Source organism: Thermobia domestica, chromosome 11 (genome assembly GCF_964235325.1).
Source record: "Thermobia domestica chromosome 11, izTheDome1.hap1.1, whole genome shotgun sequence".
NCBI lineage: Eukaryota > Metazoa > Arthropoda > Insecta > Zygentoma > Lepismatidae > Thermobia > Thermobia domestica.
In genome coordinates this window covers 141,019,178-141,044,225 of record NC_137464.1, presented here as the reverse complement: position 1 = coordinate 141,044,225, position 25,048 = coordinate 141,019,178, and the positions used below count along the sequence as shown (strand labels likewise).

The 25,048-nt window shown below is 36.2% G+C and overlaps 1 protein-coding gene across 5 annotated transcripts in view; it reads left to right on the top strand.

Annotated features, from left to right (window-relative positions):
• The window catches only part of Sptz (zinc finger FYVE-type containing 26 spastizin), a gene marked incomplete in the record, with an annotated part of 1,794,825 nt that overhangs the window by 1,187,013 nt on the left and 582,764 nt on the right, over positions 1-25,048 (top strand). For all 5 annotated transcript variants that reach the window (XM_081731160.1, XM_081731159.1, XM_081731161.1 and 2 more), the window contains 1 exon segment: positions 14,096-14,221. In XM_081731160.1, the coding sequence (XP_081587286.1) occupies positions 14,096-14,221 (126 nt within the window).

The following is a 25,048-nucleotide window of genomic DNA, read 5'->3' as shown; positions in this document are numbered from 1 at the left end:
ATATGTTTTCAGGGGAGTCTCGATATTTTTTTTTGATTGATTTCTTTTCAGTTAATATCTTTTATGAACGCTGTCATAAAGGGCAGTGCTGTGATAAAGTAAAATATACCGGTGATATAAGTTGGGGCTGTCCTAGCTCAGTCGGTAACACGGCTGACTTAAACGTAAAAAATCAGTTTAAACCCATGATCAAGTTTAATTACTAATGCATTTTCCTAACATATACAATCGTGATATTTAGTTTATATTTTCAACAACTTACATGATGCATAATGAGTTCAAGAAGCAGTGATATTATCAATACGTTACTAAAAGAAAATATTACATTCATACAAATTAAAATGAAAAAATTATCATAAAAATACTTTTAATGTTATTGCAGGAAGAAAATGCAAGGATTTTCTTGTGGGCATAAAGTATAAAGTGACTAATTTAGTTTGCTCCTTGGTCGTCTTTGCACATACAAACTTGAAACAAACAATTATGCTTTAGAGGTTAGAAATTTTAACTTCCATCTCGATATTTTAAGTGTTTATTTTTTGATAGTGGCAAGTGAGAAATATTTATTTTATTATGTTTCTATGAACCTAAACACCTTGCCTGCAGCGCCCAGACAAGATTATTTGTGTGAGTGCTTGAGCCAGAGAGCACCCACGTAGTCGGCTCGCATGGACAGAACAACCCCTAGCATTTCTTACACAGCACATGGTTGTTTGGCATAGAACGTTGCTACTATACTAGCGAGTTCCAGCTAGTTAAGCCTTTTATTAATAGCCGGAGGCAGCATTCTGTTATATCGTTGTAGTGAGTCGAGTGTTAAAATACTCTTAGTATCAGCGTTTTCATTCTTCTATTGACCTTGAAGGACAAAACAAATGCCTTTCGAGGAATACAAGTTCCCTTTAATTTATGAAGTTGATATAGAAATGACCTTCCAATCTATGCTGTGTATAAATGCTGGAAGTCTTTCTAAAACGAGCGGAACAGGCGAGCCATTTATCAAACGGCTCGACGTCAAAAACTGACTCGTCTCGGAACTCGATTCGAGAAAATTACCTTTGATTCGACTCGAAACTCGACTTGAATTCGAGTCGTGTTTTAGCTCGACTCGTGCCATCCCAAGGCATTAGAAAAAATGGCAGCTTATTATTATTCTGCTAAACTAATTATATAATAATAATAATGTTGTTATGTAAAATTAAAAATATAGAATATAGAGAAGCGTAGGATATGCAAACTGATCTGAAAGAACTCCAATATTACATACCATCAACAAACTATTTTCTAGTAGTACAGTAGGCCTGCTCACCAGAACACAGTTTATTCATATTAACCCTTTACTGTATATCGTTAGTTATGGTACCCTTGTTTTCAGGGTGCGAATTACCGGGGGGATGAGGGGGATTTGTCCCCCTCAATCACATTTTGTTCCTCGACTCGTGCCATCCCAAGGCATTAGAAAAAATGGCAGCTTATTATTATTCTGCTAAACTAATTATATAATAATAATAATGTTGTTATGTAAAATTAAAAATATAGAATATAGAGAAGCGTAGGATATGCAAACTGATCTGAAAGAACTCCAATATTACATACCATCAACAAACTATTTTCTAGTAGTACAGTAGGCCTGCTCACCAGAACACAGTTTATTCATATTAACCCTTTACTGTATATCGTTAGTTATGGTACCCTTGTTTTCAGGGTGCGAATTACCGGGGGGATGAGGGGGATTTGTCCCCCTCAATCACATTTTGTTCCCCCCAAGATATCAACTGAAGTATCCCCACCGGAGATCCTCGTTTCCCCCCCCAAAAAACATGCTTAGTACAGTGGCGTATTTACGATTTTGTTTCGGGGAGGGCTTTCCTAACTTTCGGGGGGGGGGCTTTGCCTGAAAATGTGAAAATTCTGCAAGATATTTCCTATACTTTACTATAGTAAGATTTCGGGGGGGCTTAAGCCTGGAAGCCCCCCCTAAATACGCCACTTGCTTAGTATAACGCAAAATTTCACTGATTTTTGTCATTTCTTGTAAGTTTAATCTGCTAGCCGTTTTTCAAAATGAGCGATGTAAAGTGTTCAGTATTGGTCATTCTAATTTCCCCACTATTTTCACCGTTGCTTAGTTTAACTATAATATTATGACTACAGTTGTTACTTGCAACGGTATTCTCGTACCCTTCAGTTCGTTGTCGTTCGTGAATATTGAATATAGTAATTGCGCATAACAAAGTAGGATATGGATTTATAAATGCTCTTAGTGGTTGGCCAAGAAGTAAACAAATAGCTTCCTCCATCATACTCGGGCATGTCATATCCATTCTCCACATTTGTATCGATTACCATCTTGTTTTAATTTGTTAGATTTCATTTTAGTTTGCAAGTTTGCATAATATTTGTAATATCCAATAAATAGAACAAGTGGATTTAATTGAGCTGAGCGAAGCGAATACTCGGGTTAGCCGTTTGGTTGTCCGCGAACTCCTCCTAGACCGTTTGGCCGATCTCAACCAAACTTAGCACGCTGATAGAGTATGTCGTGCTGAGTGACAACGTAGGTCGAAATCAAAAATCCGATGTACCGTCGAGGAATAATCACCGAAAAACGCTTCCTCCTAGACCGTTTGGCCGATCTCAAACAAACTTAGCACGCTGATAGAGTATGTCGTGCTGAGTGACAACATAGGTCGAAATCAAAAATCCGATGTACCATCGAGGAATAATCACCGAAAAACGCTTACTCCTAGACCGTTTGGCCGATCTCAACCAAACTTAGCACGCTGATAAAGTATGTCGTGCTGAGTGACAACATAGGTCGAAATCAAAAATCCGATGTACCATCGAGGAATAATCACCGAAAAACGCTTCCTGATTACGTAGTTTAAGCTCGCTCAGCTCATTTCATTGCAATCGGGTATATCCATTGCATTCCTAGTAGAACATAAGTGGACTATTATTGCTTGAGCATCACTGCCTTTTACAGTTTACGGAAATGAACTTTTGACACTGTACTCAAAATCTGAGTTCGGCCTATATATTCTCTCGTGGCTATATGTTAATGTATATACTTACGATGCGTCCGTAGTGAGCAGACACGTTAGTGCAAGTGAGTAAGAGCATAAGATTTGTTTTAGCATTTGCTAATACGACTGATTCTCCGTGTCATTCATTGTCTGTCTGTGTCTGTATAAGCACTTCAACTGGAGCGGGCCGTTTAAAGTTAACCCTTCACTTTCTATATTTCTTTTCGCTATACAGTTTGCTGTCCACGCCAATAATCTTGTCTGGAAAACTTTAATGTACTATTTATACTTCATTTGATAGCATAGAACATAGTGAATCAACTCAGCTGTATCCTAACAGTAAAATAATTATAAGTGCTGATTTCCTAAGCTCTATCATAGACTTGACTTAGGGATGCGCACGACACAAGATTTGAGGCTGTCTCGTCTCGAAAATGTGCTGTAAAAGGAATATCTCGACTCGAAAAATGTATATTTCTCTATTGGAAAAGCTGTGTCTCGACTCGAATTTTTTCAGGCAAATTCTGTCTCGACTCGTCTCGTGCGCATCTCTAATTTGACTTGATTTTGAGTTCAATTACAATTGTAATCATCTTTTTCTTTTAACACAAGCAAAGCACGAAGTTTCGAACACGGGTCATCTGGGTGGTAGTTCAGCATTGATCCAATGAACTACGGAATAACGTAGTAGAAACTCCCTACTCTGTAAATATATATTGCGAGTATTCGAAGTTTCAAGCTTGTAAAAGAACGTAGCTGTTTTGTCTTTCTATTAAGGTTTACGATATTTCTATCGTATCTTGTCTGAGTTGCAAAACGAAAGATAATACATTTATCGATTTATGGTTAGGGATTGGTCCTTTAAAACATTTAATTATTTCGAGAGGTGATAGAAAGATACCATCCCTCGAAAAACATGCATTTTCTTTTGTGACAGATGAGAATACTACTTCAAGTTTGACTAGTGAATTCATATGGTTTGGAAATCTTCGTTTCACACTGTGAAACGATACACACTTCTTTTAGTTTGGTATTAGTACTGGTAACTCGTCTAATATATGCAACAAGTTGACACTCTTAGTCATAGATTAGAAACTTGTGGAAAAACACGTTGAAACCGTACTTGGCTATCTTCAGCTACTTCTGGTTTGAATACGGATTGGTGGAAAATATTCTAATGATGCTGAATTCTTGGAGGAACAATTTCCTACGACCCTGAATTGATTGTAAAAAAGCCGTATCTTGATATCTTCTATTGTTTTGATTCCTGGAAACAAGAATTGAAATCGGAAATAATAGTTAATTTGTAACACTTCCTGTTGATCGTAAAGAAAGCCGTATCCTGGTATCTCCTATTGTTTTGATCTATGGAAAAAAGAATTGAAATAGAAAGTAATAGCCAATTTGAACCACTTTCTGTTCCGGTAGGGTGTTGACAATAATTATGGTATATTGCCTTGAGACGCTAAATCGTTTGGACAATGATCTTCTAGCTATATGTTACTGTTTTCGTTCTATGGCGAGGAACGTTCAAACAGAATATGGCTAATTTTAACAAATTCTGCTTTGATCAAAGCTGCCATGGAGAAGGAGGAAGCTATTCTTCAGACGATGAATCGATTGTAAAAAGCTACTTTTTAATATCTTTTAACATTTTTGCTGTACGAAAATCAGTATTGGGACCGAAAGTAATGGTAAATTTGAACAATTACCAGCTTTGGTAGAGTTATATGGATAGTAACGATATGTTTGTTGAGAGGCTGAATTGTGTGCTTCAAACTGCTTCTCGCTATCTGCTGCCGTTTTCGTTCTATAGCGATAAACATTGCAACCGTTATTGAAACCAAAGTTATAGTAAATTCTAACTACAGCCTAATTTATTGGAGTATTGTAGATAGTCATGATATGTCGTCTTTAGACTCTAAATCATTTGCAGAAACCACTTCTCAATATCCGTTATCATTTTCTTTATATATTAACAAACGTTCAAACCGGAAATGGCTAATTTGAACCAATTCCTGTTTGAGTAGAAGGTTAACGAAGGAAATAAAATCTATTCTTTGGACACTGAATTAATTGCAAAAGACCACATCTTGAAGCATTTACTATTTCTATTAGGCGGAAATTAGAAATTGAAACCGGAAGTAATAGTAAATTTCAACCATTTGTGGTTTCGGTAGAATATATTGGATACTTTTGATATTGGCTCTAGATGGTAACTCGTTTTCAAACATCAGTTCTCGCTATGTTACCGTTTCAATGCTATGACGATAAAAGTTGAAACTGTTGTTGAAACCGGAGGTAATAATAAATTTAAACCCTTTTCAATTTTAGCAAAGTATTGTGGATGACCATGATATGTTGCCTCTACACGCGCAATCGTTTACAAAATAAGTCTTCTCCCTGTGTGTTGCCGTTAAATGTTCGAACCTCAAATTGCTAATTTGAACCACTTCTGGCTTGAATACAGAATTAACGGATAAGATGGAACCTATTCGTTGGATACAGAATCAATAGCAGAAAACCATTTCTCTATATCACTGTTTTTGCTCTGGTATCTGTCGACAGCAGAGCCCTGCACGGGCCGGGAGCGCCCGGTTTGGCCCGGAATATGTCCGTCCCGGCTCTGCCCTGCCCCTTTCAAGTAATATCAAACTGGACCGAACCCTAACCGGGCCGAACCGAGCCAGGCATATTCCGACCCGAACCGGATCGGGCATATTCCGGGCCGAGCACAAATGCTATAGGGCCGAATCGGGCCCGGCCACTATGAAAGACGGATCGGAAACTAGTCTTTTCAGCCTTTTTCTTAAATGTCCTTCACTATCCCTGCCTTTGCCGTGATCGTACGGTCTTGCTGTCAGCCTATGCTAATCGTAATGTGTTTGGGAAGCTGACTCTTTATTCAAGACTGCAAAGTACTGTAATACTACCACTATTAGTATTTCTACTACTACTACTTCTACTATTATTACTAGGACCACTGCTAATACTACTACAACTGCTATGACTTCGCGTCAGAGTTGACATATCTGGTGGTACCGAATTTACCTTTTAAGTACATAATAAAATGGAGAAATGCTAGTTATTATGGCCGGTCTGCGTAGAATGTGAACCGATGCTTGATCTACGAGGGACAACACTGGCTCAGTAGGAAACACACTCACATCAGGTACTAGAGGTAGTCGGATCAATCACTGCTTGTGCTATGTGAGCTTTGTGGTGGACAAACACCGTGTGCTTGGGAGTTTCCGGGGTGGTTCCTCTTCCTCCCATTTTTTCATTCCACCAATTCATCCCATCATCACCCATACGGCCTGAGCCGTAGTTACCTAAAGAATGTATAATAAAGTCAAGTACTTGACCTACTAAGTAGAATTTGGTACGCTACCATAAGACCACGGAGGCCAAAACCGTGAACTGGCGCGCTCATAAGATCAGTACAATTTGTAGTGGATGGGGTCCCTGGTTCGATGCCAGCTCTCGCCAAGTGAACTTTGTGGTGGACAAACACCGTGTGGGGGGTTTCTCGGCGTTCTCCCGTTTCCTCCCACTTTATTCATTCCACCATTTCATTTATTTCTCATCATCACCGCCTCCTTTAGCCTAGCCGATATAACTGTGGGACGTAAAACTCAAAGATTTCGTTTTCATTGTTTTGTTTTCGTATTACCAATAATAGCAGTAGTGGTATTCGCTGCCGCATTAGTATAGTAATGAGTAGTAGCAGTAGTGATAGTAGTTATAGTAGTAGCAGTGGCAGCAATAGTGGAATTAACATAACATTCGTAATCGTAATAGTAATAGTAGTATCAGCTGTAGTAGTTGTAGTATTAGTATTACTTACGGTGTAACAGTTTTACATATCTTCTCTGTTACTCGTAATTCACTAATGAGCGTAGTATAAGACTTTTACGTCCATGAGCTGTATTATTGTATAATAAACATGGCTGGACAGAGTAAGCACAGATAACAAATAGACAGGCAGAATAGGGACATAGAAAGAAAACCTTGGGTAACCTTTCACACGATTTTCCTATTCGAGAAGGACAAATAGACATTGCAATGTTATGACGACACATTTCTCATTTCCCATTGCATATTGAAGGATTGATTTGGCTTATCAACTTGGTTGTTCCCAGGCCGGTTACGCCCGGTCCGTTTAGAGCCCAGCTCGTTCGTGCCCAGCCAGTTTAGTTTCCGGCTCGAGATTCGGGCCGGGCCGGATCGGGTCAAACCGGGCACTGAATACAGACCCATCCAGGCCGGGCCGGGCCGGTCTTTCGGCCTGGGTTTGCAGGACTCTGGAACTTTTTCTACTTTTATGCACAGCATAGTTTGGAAGTTTAAAACCTGTCCTTGGTCCTATAAATATTATTAACACTAACATATCAATGATACTCTTGTGTATAATTCAAAAAGTTAGCTGTGAAATTTAATCCAGATTGGAAGTAGTTGTGGAAAGGCCTCTTGCTATAACAGATTTGCGGGTGTTCAGATACAACCAACATAATCTTTCTATTTCACAATGGGTGAGTAATGCATAGGTCATTTCTAATGTATATCAACTTCACGGACCAAAGCGACTTGTGACTTCATGAAAAACCATTTGTTGGTTCTTCAAGGTCAATAACAACAAAATAGCTAATACTAAGAGTACACGCGACCCATTACTTCGATAGAAGAGGCAAATTCAACAGACTTGTTTACGTATAAAAGACTGATGCCCTCCGGCACTTAGTAGAAGGCTTAACTGGGTGGAAGCAACATAGCAACGTTCTATGCGAAAGAACGCTGTTTGTTCTATCTGTTGTGTGTATGAAGCACTAGTTTTCTTGTGTGTCTGTCTGTGTGCGTCCTGGGGATCAGACGAGTTGACATAAAGTTACTAAATTTTGATCACGGATACTTTTGTCCAGGCCCCAGACTAGGACGAAGCGTTTTTTTAATTCGAACCAGGGTTCTCAGGGGAGGGGCGCATTTACCAGGATATGTAATGATATTAGAAAATGGCCGATTTTGTGTCAAGTCCATAGTTTTCACGGTCGCTGAAATCAATGGTGACACTTCCATTAGCAATAACTCAAAATCGGCTACCATTGTTTGCTGGCCGGGGTCACCGGTGGGTGGGGTTACCGAAACACGTAAAAATAATCCAAAATGACCTATATTCGTGTCAAATCCCTAGTTTTCACGGTCGCTGAGATGAATGGTGATTCTTTCAAAGGCGTTAGCCTCTTAATACAGGCGTTAGCCGCGGTGGCTCATTAGTAGAGCGCTCACCTCTGGTGCTTGGGGTCCAGGGTTCGATCCCAGCCCCCTCGAAGTGAACTTTGTGGTGGAGAAACAGCGTGTGTCATAGCTCACCGACTCACTGACAATGACTGATTTAACAACTTTGATAACAGCGCGTGTAATAGCTGATTTATACGCAGTTTATATTGCGTGGATACCTGTATATAAGTGGGTAGCGTGTATAACGGTTGTTCAAAAAATTCTGTGTTCGAGTCGCACCCTAGACTGAATTACATTTTCTTTCAAGGAATTAAACACTATAAATGATGTTCGTGTTCGGAGCTGAAAGAGATTTATCCAATGAAGGAAGAAAAACCAAGACAGGTCCAGGGGCAGGAGGAAAGAAGCAGACTGTGTGTTAAAAAATAATTTATTCCAAGGGCTTTTGCTCTTTCCTGTCCCTCTTTCGTTTTTTCCCATTTTGTTTAGCTTTCTATACTTTTTCGGTCTCTGCATGATGCGTATTATTATTTGTTTTCCTTACATTAATTTCTCTCTCTTAGAACTTAACGTGAATGGAATTTCTGCAGATTTATTTCGTGGTTGTTTCTCTAAGTGATGCTCTCAGATAGCAATACTTTTCCCTCCAAATGGAGGAATGTGCAAGGCTACTGTACCATACGCGCACAACCCGTATGGGACAATGGTAGTGAGTTGCGCAGTTTGAGCAATACGCACGGGTAAACCACGCTTACATTTATATTTATTAAAATCTCATATTAGGACTTACTCCGCAATACAAACTTTTAACAAATGCGCCTTTTAAAATTATGTTCTTCTTCTTCTTCTTCTTCTTCTTATTATTATTATTATTATTATTATTATTATTATTATTATTATTATTATTATTGTTATTATTATTATTATAGCAATAGCTATATGAAGCAATTATCTCGGCCAACTTGGTCGGGCCGCAGTGGCTCAGTGGTAGAGCGTTCACCTCTGGTGCTTGGGGTCCCGGGATCGATCCCAGCCCCCCCTAAGTGAACTTTGTGGTGGACAAACACCGTGTGCGTGGGTTTTCTCGGTGTTCTCCCGTTTCCTCCCACTTTCTTCATTCCACCATTTCATTCATTATTCATCATCATCTCTGTCTCCTTTAGCCTAACCGGCATAAGCGCGGGACGTAAAACTCAAAGATTTCATTTCGGCCAACTTGGTTAATACACACCATTCATCAACGGGTAGTTGTAGAAATGAGTCTTTTTTTTACAACAGTTGTTAGCTGAATCGCTAGAGCGCTGACTCGTAGATTCAAGGGTTGTGATTTCGAAACTAGTCCGAGTCAAAATATTTTTTCTGATTTAATCCTTCAGATGGAAATGTTTCTCTATTCACTTTTATCTCGTAATTCTGGGTAGAGATGTTTGGACGTGAAAAAAGATACTAGAATATAAGAAAAGAAAGATAAATTACGTGATATCTTTTGCAATTTTTAACTATATTTTCACCTATCTAGGATGTTTCTGAAAGTTCAGACTTCTATATCTCCTTTCCGCTCTCTTACGTGTCCATTAACTACGTAATTCCTACACTTATTTCATAAATCACATATACATATATTGCAGATGTATCTCTTTCTCTTTTCTCTACATCATGTATGTTTTGACACGTTACAGACACGATTTACAAAAAAACAATACGATCTACGATATCAGTCATACATGTTGTGGTGTTTAACTTAACATATAAAACAATAAATAAAAAAGCTGAGAATACGAATCTTTACAGAGATGACAGTGCACTGATGCTTCAGATCTGTGTCTTTACTCCCTATACCTATGTTAATTCCCTATCAAAATAAAAACTCTTGAAAATTAATCACAAATTCTTATACAACTATTCCTTCCTTGGAGTACCGCGCGGTCACATAACTGTCACGGCGATGTGACGGTACTTTTGGCGACGAGGATAGAAATACGCATATGTCAGAAGTCCCTAAAAAATACGGAAAATTGGAACGAAACTTCGTATTGGGACTATTTGCAAAACAATTAATGAATCGTGTTTTAAATTTTGCGGAAAAACAGTGTTGGGGCCTAGGCCCCATCCGAAAAAACAATAATACCGTAATAGCGAAGGAAGGAGTGGACCGAAGGAAATGATTTTGTGTAGATATTATACAGGGTGGTCGTGCATCAATAACGGAAAATTCGGGAGATGAATCTACAGGTAAAAACAAGCAAAAAATGTCATATGAATATTGGGTAAATGCGGCTTCGTTTGGACGCTAGAGGCGTCTGAAATGTGATCTTCCGAGGCGGCAATTTGCAATATCACAAGAACGGAAAGAAATACGAATGACGGGTCAAAAGATATCAAAGGAAACCCCATCCGAAGAATCCAATTATGCATAAGTGATGGCAAAACAGTGGTGGCGCTAGAGGGGGGTAAAGAAAGTGAATGTAACATGGAGAAAAGTGAACAATTTACACTGAAAAATTGTAGGAGGGGATGTTACTTGCAACTTGCAGCAACAAATGTTAATGAACAAAGGCAACAATGGCTACGCTGTAGGGACACTATGGGAGGCGGAATGTAGAAATACAGTATCTTTCTAATGGAAGGAAATACAAATGTCGGGTCAAAAGTTGGCAAAGGAAACCCCATTCAAAGAATTCAGTTATGCATAAGTTATGGCGAAACAGTGGCGGCGCCAGGGGGCACAAACGAAGGGAATGCAACGCGGAGAAAACTAAACAATTTACACTGACAAACTGTAGGAGAGGATATTACGTGGAGCATGCAGCAATGAATGTTAATGAACAAAGGCAACAATGGTACGCTGTAGGGACACTATGGAAGGCGGAATGTAGGAATGCAGTATCTGTATAACGGAGAGAAATAGGAATGTCGGGTAAGAAGATTTCAAAGGAATACCCATCCGAAGAATCCAATTATGCATAAGAGATGGCAAAGCAGCGGCGGCCCAAGGAGCACAAAGAAAGTGAATGAAACGCTGAGAAAAGGAGGGGTCCGTGCCCCACCCAACTCTTTTTTCAGGAAAATACGAAACCCGTATCCTCATTTTATGTCTACAATATCTGTGCACGATTTCATTACTTTGGTTTACTTCTTGCCTTTCGAGTGTCAACTTTCAATACTTTGGGTTGGGACGTTTGCCCCCTAAACCGTGCCTTCCCAGAACATAAGAAACCCGTTTTCTTTTATTTTTTGCGTATTGTCCATACACAAAGTCATGTTGCAATCTTTATGTCCTGTACACGCATCTGATATACTGTTACTAGCACTTTTGATATTAAGTGATCAAAGTTTTGGACGGGTGCTTTTCCCACCCAACCGTTCTTTTTCAGGAATATTCGAAACCCGTATTGCCTCATTTTACGTCAATAATATCTGTGCACAATTTCATTGATTACGATTCACTTGTATTCGCCTTTCGGGCGTCAACTTTCAAAAATTTTGGTTGGGCCTTTTGCTCCTAAAACTGTTTTTCCGGAGAAAATTAAAAAAAACGTGTTCGTTTATTTTTTGCGTATTGTCCATACATAAAGTTTCGTTGCAATTCTTCATGTCCTTTACACGCATCTGATATACTGTTACTAGCATGTTTAATATTTCGTGATCAAATGTTTGGAGGGGTCCGTGCCCCACCCAACCGTTTTCTCCGTTCAAATTCGAAACCCGGATTCCCTCACTTTACGTCTGCAATATATCTGCACGGTTTCATTCACTTTGGTTCAGTTGTTCTTGCCTTTCGTGTTTCAGCTTCGAAAATTTTGGGTTTGGCTTTAATATTAAACCTTTACATTATGTATTTTTTTTTCTTTTTTATGAAATTCTTCTTCTCGGGTGGAAGGAGAGAAATGGTTTCCTCCGATATCTGTTTCCTCTTAACCCTTTTCCGCCTTAATTACATTTGCCTTACTATAATTTGATATAATAGTAAATTATAGTAAACTGAGGGTACATTACACTATATAAAATAATCTTTGTTTCTATTGTTGCTCAACAATGCTGAGAAGAAAGAGGACATTCAGGCGGATTGGCTTCGACATTATAACGCGCACAGGAGAAATGTATGAGCAAAGAAAATGGGGCTTAAAAGTCCCGACAGTCGGAAAAGGGTTTAGTAAGATCATTTTGTAACTTTTGATGTCATCCAACTCCGTCACAATAATAAAGTTGTCATTTTTAACAATTTGTTTTATTCTCTTATTTGCAGTTTGCCACACTGATATATTTGTTACTAAATCGAGGTTTGGTCCAACGCCTTTCGAATTCGCAATCAACCGAAGCGCCGAGCTTTTTGGGTTGTCTGCTATTGCAGGAAAAGGAAAATTGCAGGTGGTAATGCACTTTTGGAGTCGTGTATACATACGAGGGTTGTTTAAGGAGTATCTATAACGTTATCGTTATACACTGACAAAAAGGTGTTCACAATTGAGCAGGCCTACAACGCCCAAAATGACCATGTGTATGTCACGTCATTTACTGCAACTGCTGAGGCAGCTCCAAGGGTTCAGAGCGCACATCATCCTGCCTCAGTGATGGTTTGGTGTGGAGTGAGCTACTCAGGCACAACCCAGCTGCCTTTTTTTGCAAACAAGGTGTTAAAACATCTGCTAAGGTGTATCAGGACACAGTGCTAATACCTATAGTGAAACCACTGTCTGCTACCATGTTTCCTGCAGAAAGATGGACCTTCCAGCAGGATTCCGCTCCAGGCCACGAAGCGAAAACAACCCAGGAGTGGCTGGCACGTAACGTCCCCGACTTCATTTCTACCGCTGATTGGCCTTCTAGCAGCCCGGACCTTAACCCGTTGGACTACAAACTTTTGGCAGTCCTTCAGGCAAAGGTCTTCCATAAACGGCATCCATCTATCGACATTCTGAAACAATCCTTGACCCGAGCAGTAACAATTTTCCCATGGACGTGGTGCGTAATGCCATTCACCAGTTGCCGGACAGACTTCGTGCCTGCATCAAGGCCAAGGGGGGAAATTTCAAGAAGTGATTCGTGTGTCAGGTGTACAACATATCAGTGTAAAAAATGACCAAAATAAATTGCCTTGGTATTAATACTGTCTGTGTTATTCACATTCAAACTTGACAGCATTTATGATATAACTAGGTAGAGTACAGAACGTTCGTGGTCGTGATCTTAAAACATGCCTTCTTCAAGTGGATATTATTCTCAATAAGTCGATGTCACTTCTTCGTAGTTCTTGTTGATGATATCCTTCTTTGGTACCTCGCTCTAAAATTAATCTACTTGTCCAAATATTTCTATACTTGTTGAATGTAGCCTTTGGATTTTTCAAATATTTATAGTATCTGCACCTCATGACTTTCTGTCGAAAAAACCAGCTCGAACAATAGCAATACTGGAAATATATTGCGTTCCTTCGCTTACAGTCGTAAATTCACGCAGAGTGTATGGGACAGAGTACGAGTGTAAATTCACGACGTGAGTTACGTACGTATGGGACAAGTATACAATAAGAACTCATTTTGTCAGAATAAATTATTTTGTTACATATCTTTTATCTTGTTCATTTGGTCAATTGTGCAATCCAATGGTATACGGAGAATTTGATAAGGAGCCGTAAAGTCTTAAAGCTATATAATTTCATGTGTTCGTATCTGTAGCTTAATATGGTAAACGTTGATTATGTCGTAATACTTTTCTAAAGCAGTATTTAAACCTTGAACTCCCCCTCTTGTATAAGCCAGTGCTCCAATTGATCATTATATCCTTAGTTTATAATAGCTTACCAATGTACAACATTTACCATTAATATTTCATAGTTTCAGGTATGTTTCCAATGGTTGTCACTTCGTGGTATTCCAAGAAGTACCCATGATCTTATAGATGAGAAGTTCGTTGCTGTGATGCTTGAAACTGAGTCTACAGATTTTGCTCTGATGTCAAAGGTATTTTATGAGTTCTTCTAATTGCCGTACGTAGTTTATGAAAATTGTCGTAGAGTTATTATATATACCAATTGATGACTGCGAGGTAAATAAAATTACCAATACTAATATAAAGTTCCTTTTTTCCTTCTTTCTTTTATCAACTGAATATTTTATTATGTTTTCAATAAAGTCTGACAAAAAATGTGCAGACAACCTAGTAAGTGGCAAACACTGCAAAATATAACCAAACTAACAATGTACGTGGGGATTAGGAATACGGAACAATGGCGTCCGCTATCTTGAAGTTTACACATCCACGGATTTTACACTAAAAACCATAGCACATTTTCGTAGAAATTGAAACAAAAGTGATTAGTTATATGCGAAGCAACATATAACCAAACTAACAATGTACGTGGGGATTAGGAATACGGGACAATGACGTCCGCCATCTTGAAGTTTACACATCCACGGATTTTACACTAAAAACCATAGCACATTTTCGTAGAAATTGAAACAAAAGTGATTAGTTATATGCGAAGCAACACTCACTGTTATAGGACGTGTTCCTATTCCGGTCGATTGTCAGGCAGTAGGGAACAGATGAGCATTCTAGCGCACTTTTTCTCCAAGCGCTAAGGATTTATTAATTTAGATTGCATAGCGCATAGGCTTTTATGATTTATATATATCATATCTTTAAGATACCTTTAAGACATGTCATATCTTTAAGACATATCATAAAACATATCTTTAAGAATACAACTAAATTATATCGACAAACTATATCTACTTCTATTTTGTAGTGGTCTCTAGCTAACGCATTTACTCCATCTTGTGATATACATATCTTTTATCATCTGAAGAATCTAATGCTAGCTTATTAACAGTTATGATGTAAACTTCGTACTTATAGCTTCTAATTAGATTTATATTTTATATGTCTTTACATTTTTACATAAACTTTCTTTATAATCATTGAACTGTAACTCTTGCTATCACACACTTAGTTATTCCCTTAGCTTTTTCTCTTCCTCATTTTTTACTTTAAAGGCATATATTTTAATCCAACAAATTCAATCATTATTATATATTTATTTTCATCTTTCATCTTACCCATTTTCTTATTAATGTGTGGTATATTATATTTACTATTTTCCTCATAATCACTCGTATCAAAATGATCAATCATATCTCTCATATCCTTATAGAAATCATCCGCCTGAATTTCATATGTAAAACTATCAGTGTCCAACTAACATAAATTTATATTGTGTGCGTATTTAAGTTTGAGAACATAAAGGAACTTATGCATTAATAATTTCGATAATTTTAATACACTCATACCTACATATATTGGCTTATTAAATGTCAGTCGCTATTTTTTCCAAATGTATTGCACATAAATCTTCAGTATATATTGTTCTATAATCAAACTTTAGTTTCACTATTAATTCTCTATTTTCTTTGGATTACATTCTATACTGATACATAGTTTCTTTATAATGCTTTCTATTGTCTTTCCAAATACTGAGTTATTCATGAGCTTGAAAAATCTGTTTCAAATTTAGTTTTTGTTTTCTCCCTCAGATCGTATTTAATTCAATATATTTCTTTAACCAGTTGGTTGTTTAAACTCTAATGTTCTAAGCACCTTATCTAACCTCATTCCTAGTGGCTTGTATAGTTTTAGGTTTCTATATGAATAACATGCGATGCAATTTGAACAGTTGTTGGTGGTAGCGATGGTCATTGACACTTTCCCAGGTTTCAACATTTCAAAGTAGACGATACCCTCCTGACTCCACCAAACACACAGCATCGTCTTCCGTACGAAGCGATTTGGTTTCGAGGAAGAGGATTTTTCGACATCATCTATCGATTTCTTCCGTTTAGGATTGCCAAAATATATCCACTCTTCATCAGGGTTGTTTTGTTTAAAACAAAATGTTTAAAGCAATTGATTAAAACGTGTTTTAAACAATTGACTTTGGTTAAAACAAATTTTGTATACATTTTAAACATTGTGTTTTAAATACGTGTATATTTTAAGACTTGTTTTAAACATATGTTTATTTTTATTTTATTTTATTTTTGTAAAAAAATCTGGAAGAGAAAGAAAATTTTAAAAAGTGCTTCCCATTCAGAAGACTGTTTTCTTCCCATGTGAGTGTTTTGATTTGTCGTGTCTACAGCAGGCCAATGTGGTGATCTACATTTATTTTGTCTTTTTTCCCCTTATTTTTAACGTTTATTGTATTGTTGAAATGCTTATCAGTTAACTTGCGAGAAAGTGTCGTCGTCGAAGGTTCGACTACTTGTAGAACTGATATTAAATAATAAATTAAATAATTATAATGAAAACAAATTATTTTTGTTCTATTCAGAAAACAAACAAAAGGTTATTTGCTAAATTGCGGTTTTGAATTTAAAATATCACAGACATTCATTGATACAGTACATGTTGGTTCTGAGTCTCCGTAGAAATTGGAATCGTTTAACATGAGTTTTATAGGAAGAAAAAAGGACAGCATTTGGAGCAAATTTATTAAAGTAGCTCAAACACCATCAGAAACGACCATACGAGCTCGTTGCAAAACGTGTAAGAAACAAATGATTGGTTTAGTATAAAGAATGAAGAATCATTATGAAAAATGCATTGCTGTGGGAAAACTGGAAACCCAAACAAATGGTAAAAGTGTTGATCCGAAAATTGCTTCTGATGATTCTAACGTAAGTGATGTGGTTGAGATGCAACTGTAAACTTCAGGTAAGAATTAATTTTGTATCAACAATATATTTTTCATTATATTATGAAAATTATATTTTGTCCCTCTTCCCACCTCTGTTCTAAATTTTCTTAAAAACTTTATACCTTAGCATAGCTTCTATGAAGGGACCAGGTGAGAAAGTGCATGGCAGTCGCCCGCGTAACTAACCATTAAAAGCGTGATACTTATTGTAACATCACTGCCGAACGTCAGTGTCTGGGACAATTTGATCTCAATTCGTTCGTCTGTCTGTATATATGTACCACGCTACAGGGCACAGTTTTCGATCTTTTAACATCAAATTTTGAGGGTAGAAGCACGAGACGTCGGAATTTGCTGTATAGATTTTGACTGTGATTCGACGTAAAATTTCAAAATTAGTGGTTCGGATTCCACTTTAAACAAAGAAAGCCCTGTCTCATATAGCCTTGCTCCTGATGCAAGACTGTAATCAATCAAACTAACAAACTAATTTTATGCGTTTCGAACAGACTTGGGTTGCAGGATAAATTTGGCTCCAACTCAGTTTTTAAAAGATATTTTAGGTATGAGGCGTTCACAGCACAAGCGATCCAATTCCATTTTCAGAAAGGTTCACTTTTGCTCAGCAAAAGTAGTATCTTCGTAGCCAAGAGTACGAAATAAATTAAACAAAAACCATGTGAAAGGGTGTGGACTAGAGTTTCGTAGGACCACCGCTAGACAAGGGCTTTGATGGAATGGGGGAAGAGGGATAATTTCCCCCTCCTTGCTCATATATTTAAGATATTAACATTATACTGTGTACGCTGCAGCGTGGGAATTATTAACAAGTCAAGCTCCGAATGCCATAGTCAATGATGCATAATTATGTTAAATAAATGCAGGGCGTGTCCAAAAGAACACACCAACGTAAAACGTCATATTTTTACAATCACGAATCCGAGATAAAAGAAACAAAAACTACATGACAAGATGTAATATAGAATTTTATATAATTGCCGCTAGAGAGGAGCGTTCGTTTAGAGTCTTCTCCCCCCTTTCCTAAATTTCAGTTTTTTGGGGCAGTAATAGAGATTTAAAAACATTTTGCTGAGCAAAGTCCAACATAAAAAAAATTGAAGTCCTTACACCGAACAAATACGGATTTTAATCAGTTATAATCCATTTCCATTGGTCGTAAAGAGCTACAGGGCTATATTGCTATGTTGTACATTTTTTGGCCCAAGGATTCCAAAGGTGGCTCTACTTTTGAATTTCGGGCCTGCTTAAAATCTGGAAATTGGGCCTAAGCAGCTTCCCATTTTCAAACATCTGTATGTTCTACGTATTTATTCGGTGTAAGGACCTCAAGCTTGCTCCGTTGGACTTTGCTCATCAAAAAGTTTCTAAGACTGCCTTCCTGCCCCCAAAATCTGAAATCCAGAGTGAGGATGGGGGCGGTGACCCTCCTGTTGCACTGACACTGTCTAGCAGCTGTCATATGAAACTATCCCACGCCCTTTTGCATGGTTTTAGTTACATTTGTTTAGGAATCTTGACTGCGAAGATATTACGTTTTGAAATAGAATTCATTTGCTGAGCAAAACTGAACTTTATTGAAAATTGATTTGGAACAGGGGCGGATCCAGGGAGGGTGATCGGGGCGATTGCCCTCCGCCCTAGAAGAGGAAACTTTCATTTTTTATATATACATAAATAAAACCCAACCCAGAGTTTGGAGCTCTTAAAAGTAGCTCTAAGTAACAGTATTACAATCCACCGCCCCCCAGAAGTCCATCCTGAATCCGCCCCTGATTTGGATCCATTGTGCTCTGAACGCTCCAATATTACCTTTCTTTAATAAATTTTTTTACTTAAAAGCAACCAATTACATAGGCTTGCAGAAAATATTCTAAAGTTAGCACTACATGAAGTGTGCTACAAATATTACTTTTCGATTTTTTTTTATTTGCTAGTACTATTTTATTCGAGCAATGAATATTTAATATTTACATAAGCTGTTTATATCTTATCTGATTAAGAAAAATAAAAAAATTAAATTCTTTTAACAGATCCACAATAAAAAAATGTGTTTAAAGATATAACTTATAATAATAATATAAGTTGTTTTTCATCGATTTTGTCAGATTTGTCGTTGGCATATTTTATCAAAAGCATGAACCCCTGACTATATTTTCCTTTTAAATAAGAGAGGTCTCCATGGCGTTTGAATTCATCTCTCACCATTACTATCCCCTCTCACCATCTTATGACACCTTACTCTCCTTTCTAGTGACCATCAATTGGATTAAAAGAATTAATGTTCTTGGTACTTAGGCTGATCTTCGTCTTCAATATCCCCTACAACTATTTAAGATTTAAAAAAAAAAAAAAAAAAAACTTCTTCCATAATAGGAGCAGAGGGGAATGATTTAAAAATACAAGTTGCGTTTCCCCGTTAAATTGCTAAACTAAGTCTCTGTATTAAAAATTGTTTGCTCCGCTGATCCCCTGTTTTCACAACCAGCTGTGAACCAATTTGTTTCACTAGATTTTTTTTGCCTCTTTGCTGAAAACACCCATTGTTTCGACAGCAAAGGAAATGAAAATATGGTCCTCTTTTAAGCATGTATATTTTAAATGTTTTCGTCTGCACGCTGTTTCTGCCGCATTTCCAGGTTCCTTAGATGTTGATACGATATGAGAAGCTACAAAAGTATCAACACAAGTGGCATCCCATACTAGACATTGCCCCTTTTCCCAGGGGATTAACGTGATGCCATCTGGTCTTTTCCCATCATCCATTGATAAACCTGATAGTTCTAAAATTAAAGGCACGTCTATGCTGGACAAAGCACGCATTAGGATATAATTTAATTCAACGTGACGGGACACTCTGCCTTTTGGGACAGCCTTTGCATTTGAAATTTCGAATACTAATCAAAGATGTCCGCCATGATGCTTGATAGCACCATCTGATGTGTCAGACCACTTCGAAGTTTCATCATTCTCCCTCAACCCGTTCTCAATACACAAGGATGGTGAGGACTTTTGTTTTTACATGTATATTGATAGGTTGTGTGAAATCTCTATAATAGGTAGATTTTAAAATAAACCTAAAAAACTTATTACAACCAAGAAAGTACTTACAAGAGTCACTGGCAAGAGGGTGTAATAAAAGGGGGTCGTGATATGAAATAAATTGAGAATTACTAATTTATACTGAAATATTCTGTATCAACACAGTGTAGTCTTAACGAGAATAAAGTAAATGAAAAGATCGGTTGCAAGAGCAAAAAAGTCTTAATAAATACATTATTACACGATTTTGAAGTATGTTCAAGATCATGTTTTTAACTGTTCAAAATGTTCAAAACATGTTTTTTTTTCTTTTCGTGTGTGTTTTAAAGCATGTTTTAAACACATGTTTTGTTCTTTAAAAAAAAAACTAATTTTTCCAACCCTGCTTTTCATCGTCCGTCACAATCCGATGCAGGAACGACCTTCTTTTTTGTCTGGCAAGCAAGTGTTCGCATGTGTTTGCGTCTCTTCAGCTGCCGATAGGTCAATTGATGCGGCACCCATTTTCCGATGTTTTAAACCTTTCCCATGCCACGTAGACGCATGGTTATGGCTGCTTGAGTCGCATACAATTGCTCGGCAAGTATGTTTTGCAATTGTGTATCATCCTCGTTCAAATGAGCCTGCAATTTGTGCTCCTCAAACTTCCGGGACTCATTTTTACACTTCTTGTGGCTCAGGTAAAAATTGCACCTTTGAACCGACGAAACCAATGTTGGCACGTTGTTGTCGATACATCACTGTCACCATAGACCTCCACAAGCATTCGATGCGATTTGGCAGCCGATTTCTTCAAATGGAAGCAGAAAAGCAAAGCTTTTCCCGTATGCTCTTTGTCACGAAACTAGACATGCTTACCAACGAAACACTGTGTGTTGTTGTCTGTACTTTCTGACGATGTGCACGGATTCGTGTGCCAGACGTGCAACTCATACAAACAACAGGTCTAATGTGCCCATGGTAGCTTCATATGCGCACGAACGCTATCTATGAGCAAACAGCGGATTTAAAACTTCTACACCTGGTAATCCCCTACCGACTTTAGATTAAACTCTGTACAGCCTCTTACATGATGATTATGATGCTCAACACTCATTTTCTCTCCTGTTAATCTATTTGTGAATTTGTCTATAGATTATGGTCTTTTAATTTTTCAAATGAATCAACATAATCAAATAGATAATCACCTTTAGTAATAACTAGATGAAGCTGATCATTTGGAAACAATTTTAATGTTTTTCGAAATAGTTCCGGTTTTAAATTGCTAGTTAATTCTGCTAAACTCTTTGTTATAAACCTAAATGAATCTACAAACCTTAAATTGATTCCATTCTTTTTACCTACTTCTCAATGTTACATATTTGTCTTCATTATTTGCAATCAGTGTAACTTTATTCGTATCATAGGTTAGCTCTTTAATAAACAAGTATGTATCATAGCCAGTTAAGTTGTGAAGAAATACTGGAATAAAATTAGGATTTTTGTAGTTTTAATTGCAATAACTATAAGTCGCTACTCTAAACTTTACAGTTAAATGATCATAATCTTTTACTTCCGTCTTGTTCTTATTTATCTTATGTAAACATTTCTTAAGTCATATTTCTGTTCCTCCAGCTTATCTTCCATGCTATCTCTATCTTTGAAAAATGTTATTTTCTTCTCTAACACGTTTATTTGCTTCTCATCTGCTGACGGTAAATCATTTAAATTTTTCTCATATATATGGCAAGTATCACAGCTATTATATCTTTGTTCTTCATCTTCAGTTAGGTCATCCATTTCAACTTTTTCATCATATTTCTTCTTTGTCTCTATTGCTTCTTTTTGTAATACTTCAATAAATACTTTTACAGCATCTGGACCTATATAATTAACAGGGCTTTTATAATTTCCATTTGAGTACTTCATATAGTAATAGAAACTCATTGGTTCATGCTCTTGATATGTTACTGTTTTAGGACAGTTCCTATGCTCTAGTCCTGATTTCCATAACAGACATTCAAAATCAGCATATATAGAAAACGGAACTCTCAAAGACCGGTTATAATTTTGGAACTCAATTTGGTTGTCGTATGGTTTTGGATGTTCTATCGTAACAGCTTCATGCTCTTTACAATATAGTTCATGTTTCTGAAATTGCTTCTCATTTCTAAAATGTCTTGTTAAACATCTATTACAAAAAAATATTTTTTTCATTATGACTTGTAATTTCACTTCTTATTAATCCTGACAAATCCTTTATCCAACAAAAATGACTATTTTTTCATGTTTTACATATATAACATTTTTCCTTGCTTATTTTTCGTAATTTGAAGTGGATAAATATTTAATTCTTTGTCATAGCTATACACATCAATGGAAATATCATATTACTTCTGTTTTCAAACTTCACTATATCTTTTAATTGTACAGGAAATTCAATACCACCACAATATTTCCCCCCCAAGTCGTTAACTATCTTTTAATACTGAGGAGCTCTTCGGGGATCCTTTTCGCACTGGTTATAAATAGCTGGCAGTAGAAAACAAGAAACATCTATTATCTTTATTTTGAACATTAATTATTGCTGTTTTATTTTTAATTTGCTTTGGAAGATCAATATAAGAGGAATCTTTTAATGGTACGTATTTGTTTAATATGATTTCTTGATGTTTAATTTGGTGTAATGTTCATCCTTATCCTCTACCTTCAAATTCTTCCATTTCTCCGCAAAGCTTTCGTTTAGCATGTATGCGTTTAGCATTTCGTATAGGTATGTATATTCATCTAAATTAGTGGATTGTAATATCCTTTTATTTGATGTTTTAAAATTGTGTTCTTGTATTTCCTTATCTTTAATATAGTCACAATTGAAAACAAGATTAACGTTAAAGGGATGAAATTTTAATTCTTCTTTGATTTTGTTAATAACAACTCTTCCTCTTGTATTTAAAACCTTTATTGGATCTTTATATCCACCTATGTTTTCAACTATAATAGTTTGTTATCGTTTTTTAGATGCTGTTTCTTCAATTTCTTGATAAGTATACTTGCTGTTTTGGTTCTTCAAAGACCTCTTCTTTAAATGGAAATAGTTTTAAGGCTTTCTTTCTATTTAACCTTTTAGGCTTTGGTTTTCCAAAGATCTGTTCTTTAAATGGGAATTTCTTCTGTATTTTTCGATTTCTTTTAATGTTTTGAAATCATCTTTTTTAATAAATAAATGAGTTCTACTTTCTCAATGGTGACTAACCTTTAATACTCCTTCCTTTGCAGACATGTTTTGATTCATTTACAGTATGATAATTATAATTCATTTTATTTATTATAACAAAGAAAATATTTTTATAATTTCATTTTTATGGTTGTTACAAAAAAAAGTGTTTCACAGTTTACTACTCTACTCTCTAGGTTTTGATTCAAAAAGGGGTATATGTTTTGTATATCCATTAGTCTTAAAATGGGCCTCCCTCGAACGGCGTGGAGCTTCCCAGGGGGGCAGTGGCGGTTTCAAGTTACGGCCCTGCGTTGTGACAATCATGTTTGTCTTAATTCGAAGGCATCGTTTACGTAATTGATCTTATAATTCTGTTATTCCTTTATTATTATTATTATTATTATTATTATTATTATTATTATTATTCGTAATAATAATAATAATAATAATAATAATAATAATAATAATAATAATAATAATAATAATAATAATAATAATAATAATAATTGTAATTGTTTTCAAACCTTCATATCGCATAAATATTCTCATTCTCTTTAAGTCATTATTTACGTGCTCAGTATCTTCACTGTATCTATATGGTAGTATAGTTTTCAGTTCATCATTTAAATGTACTAATACTTTTGGGCCATTTCTGGTATTGACAAGATTCCAAGCAGTAATTTCTTATCGTTGAGACTTATCCAGATGCGCAAGTTTAACAGTTTGAAGTTCTTTACCTTTAGATTTTTCGGTTAAATAATAGGTCGATATGTTTTCAGTGGGTACTTACGTTTATTGTATAACCAATTGTTTTAAATTTCATTCTTTTCATATTCTTGTTGCTTTCCGTCTGTCTTTTTTCTCTTCGTATTCTTCGTGTATTTGTATTTTGATTTTCATTTCTCATTTCTACTGATTTCTTTCACTTCCCCTTGTAGTCTCCTTTTGTCTTTCCATTTCTATCTAATACTTTGCTGGAAAAGTTGTAACTGCATCACCAAAATCTACATCAGAAAGTACATATTTCGTGATAAATTGTAATACCTCTTCTATATAACGGATATTTATAATTTTAATACAACAACTTTCTAAGACATCTCTTACAAAGATGTGATTGCATATGGTTTTAACTTTATAACTGTTATTACGAAGACAAATACAAATTTTATATTCTCAACTAATTCTATTTAATCATATAATCCGTTTACAAGTTTAAATTTAAAATCAGGAGAGAGCTTCAGATATCTTATAATTTCATACCAATCTACTTGATCCCACAACCCTAGAATAAAATCTTCAGACAACACCTAACCACGTGATGTGGTATACCAACAAAATTTTTCTTTAAAACCTCTAATGAACAGTTCACTCAACTTCCGATTGGTTGCTAAAATATTCCAACAATTGTTGTCTGAAAATTTATCAGAAAATTCTCTAAAACCATTCTGATAATTTCTGAAAATTCATCAATGTTCCCCAAAGATCATCATTAAATTTATATTCAAATTCCCTGATAAGGTCTTCTGATAATTTTTGTTCGCTTGCAATGTAACGCCAATGTACATTATTATTAAATTCTCGTATAAACTCTTCTGATAATTTTTGTCTAGATGAGGTTTCTCTCCAATCCACTCTATTTTCGAATTCTTATAAAGTCTTCTGATAATTTTTGATTCGATGAGATTTCCTTCCAATTCACTTTATCTTTAAATTCTCGTATGAAATTCTCTCTCAAGTTTTGGTATCTACTTAAATCATCCCAATTAACTTTTTTAATATGCAAAAGTCGAGTTATATATTGTGTCAAATTTTTATCACCATACATTTTAATTAATT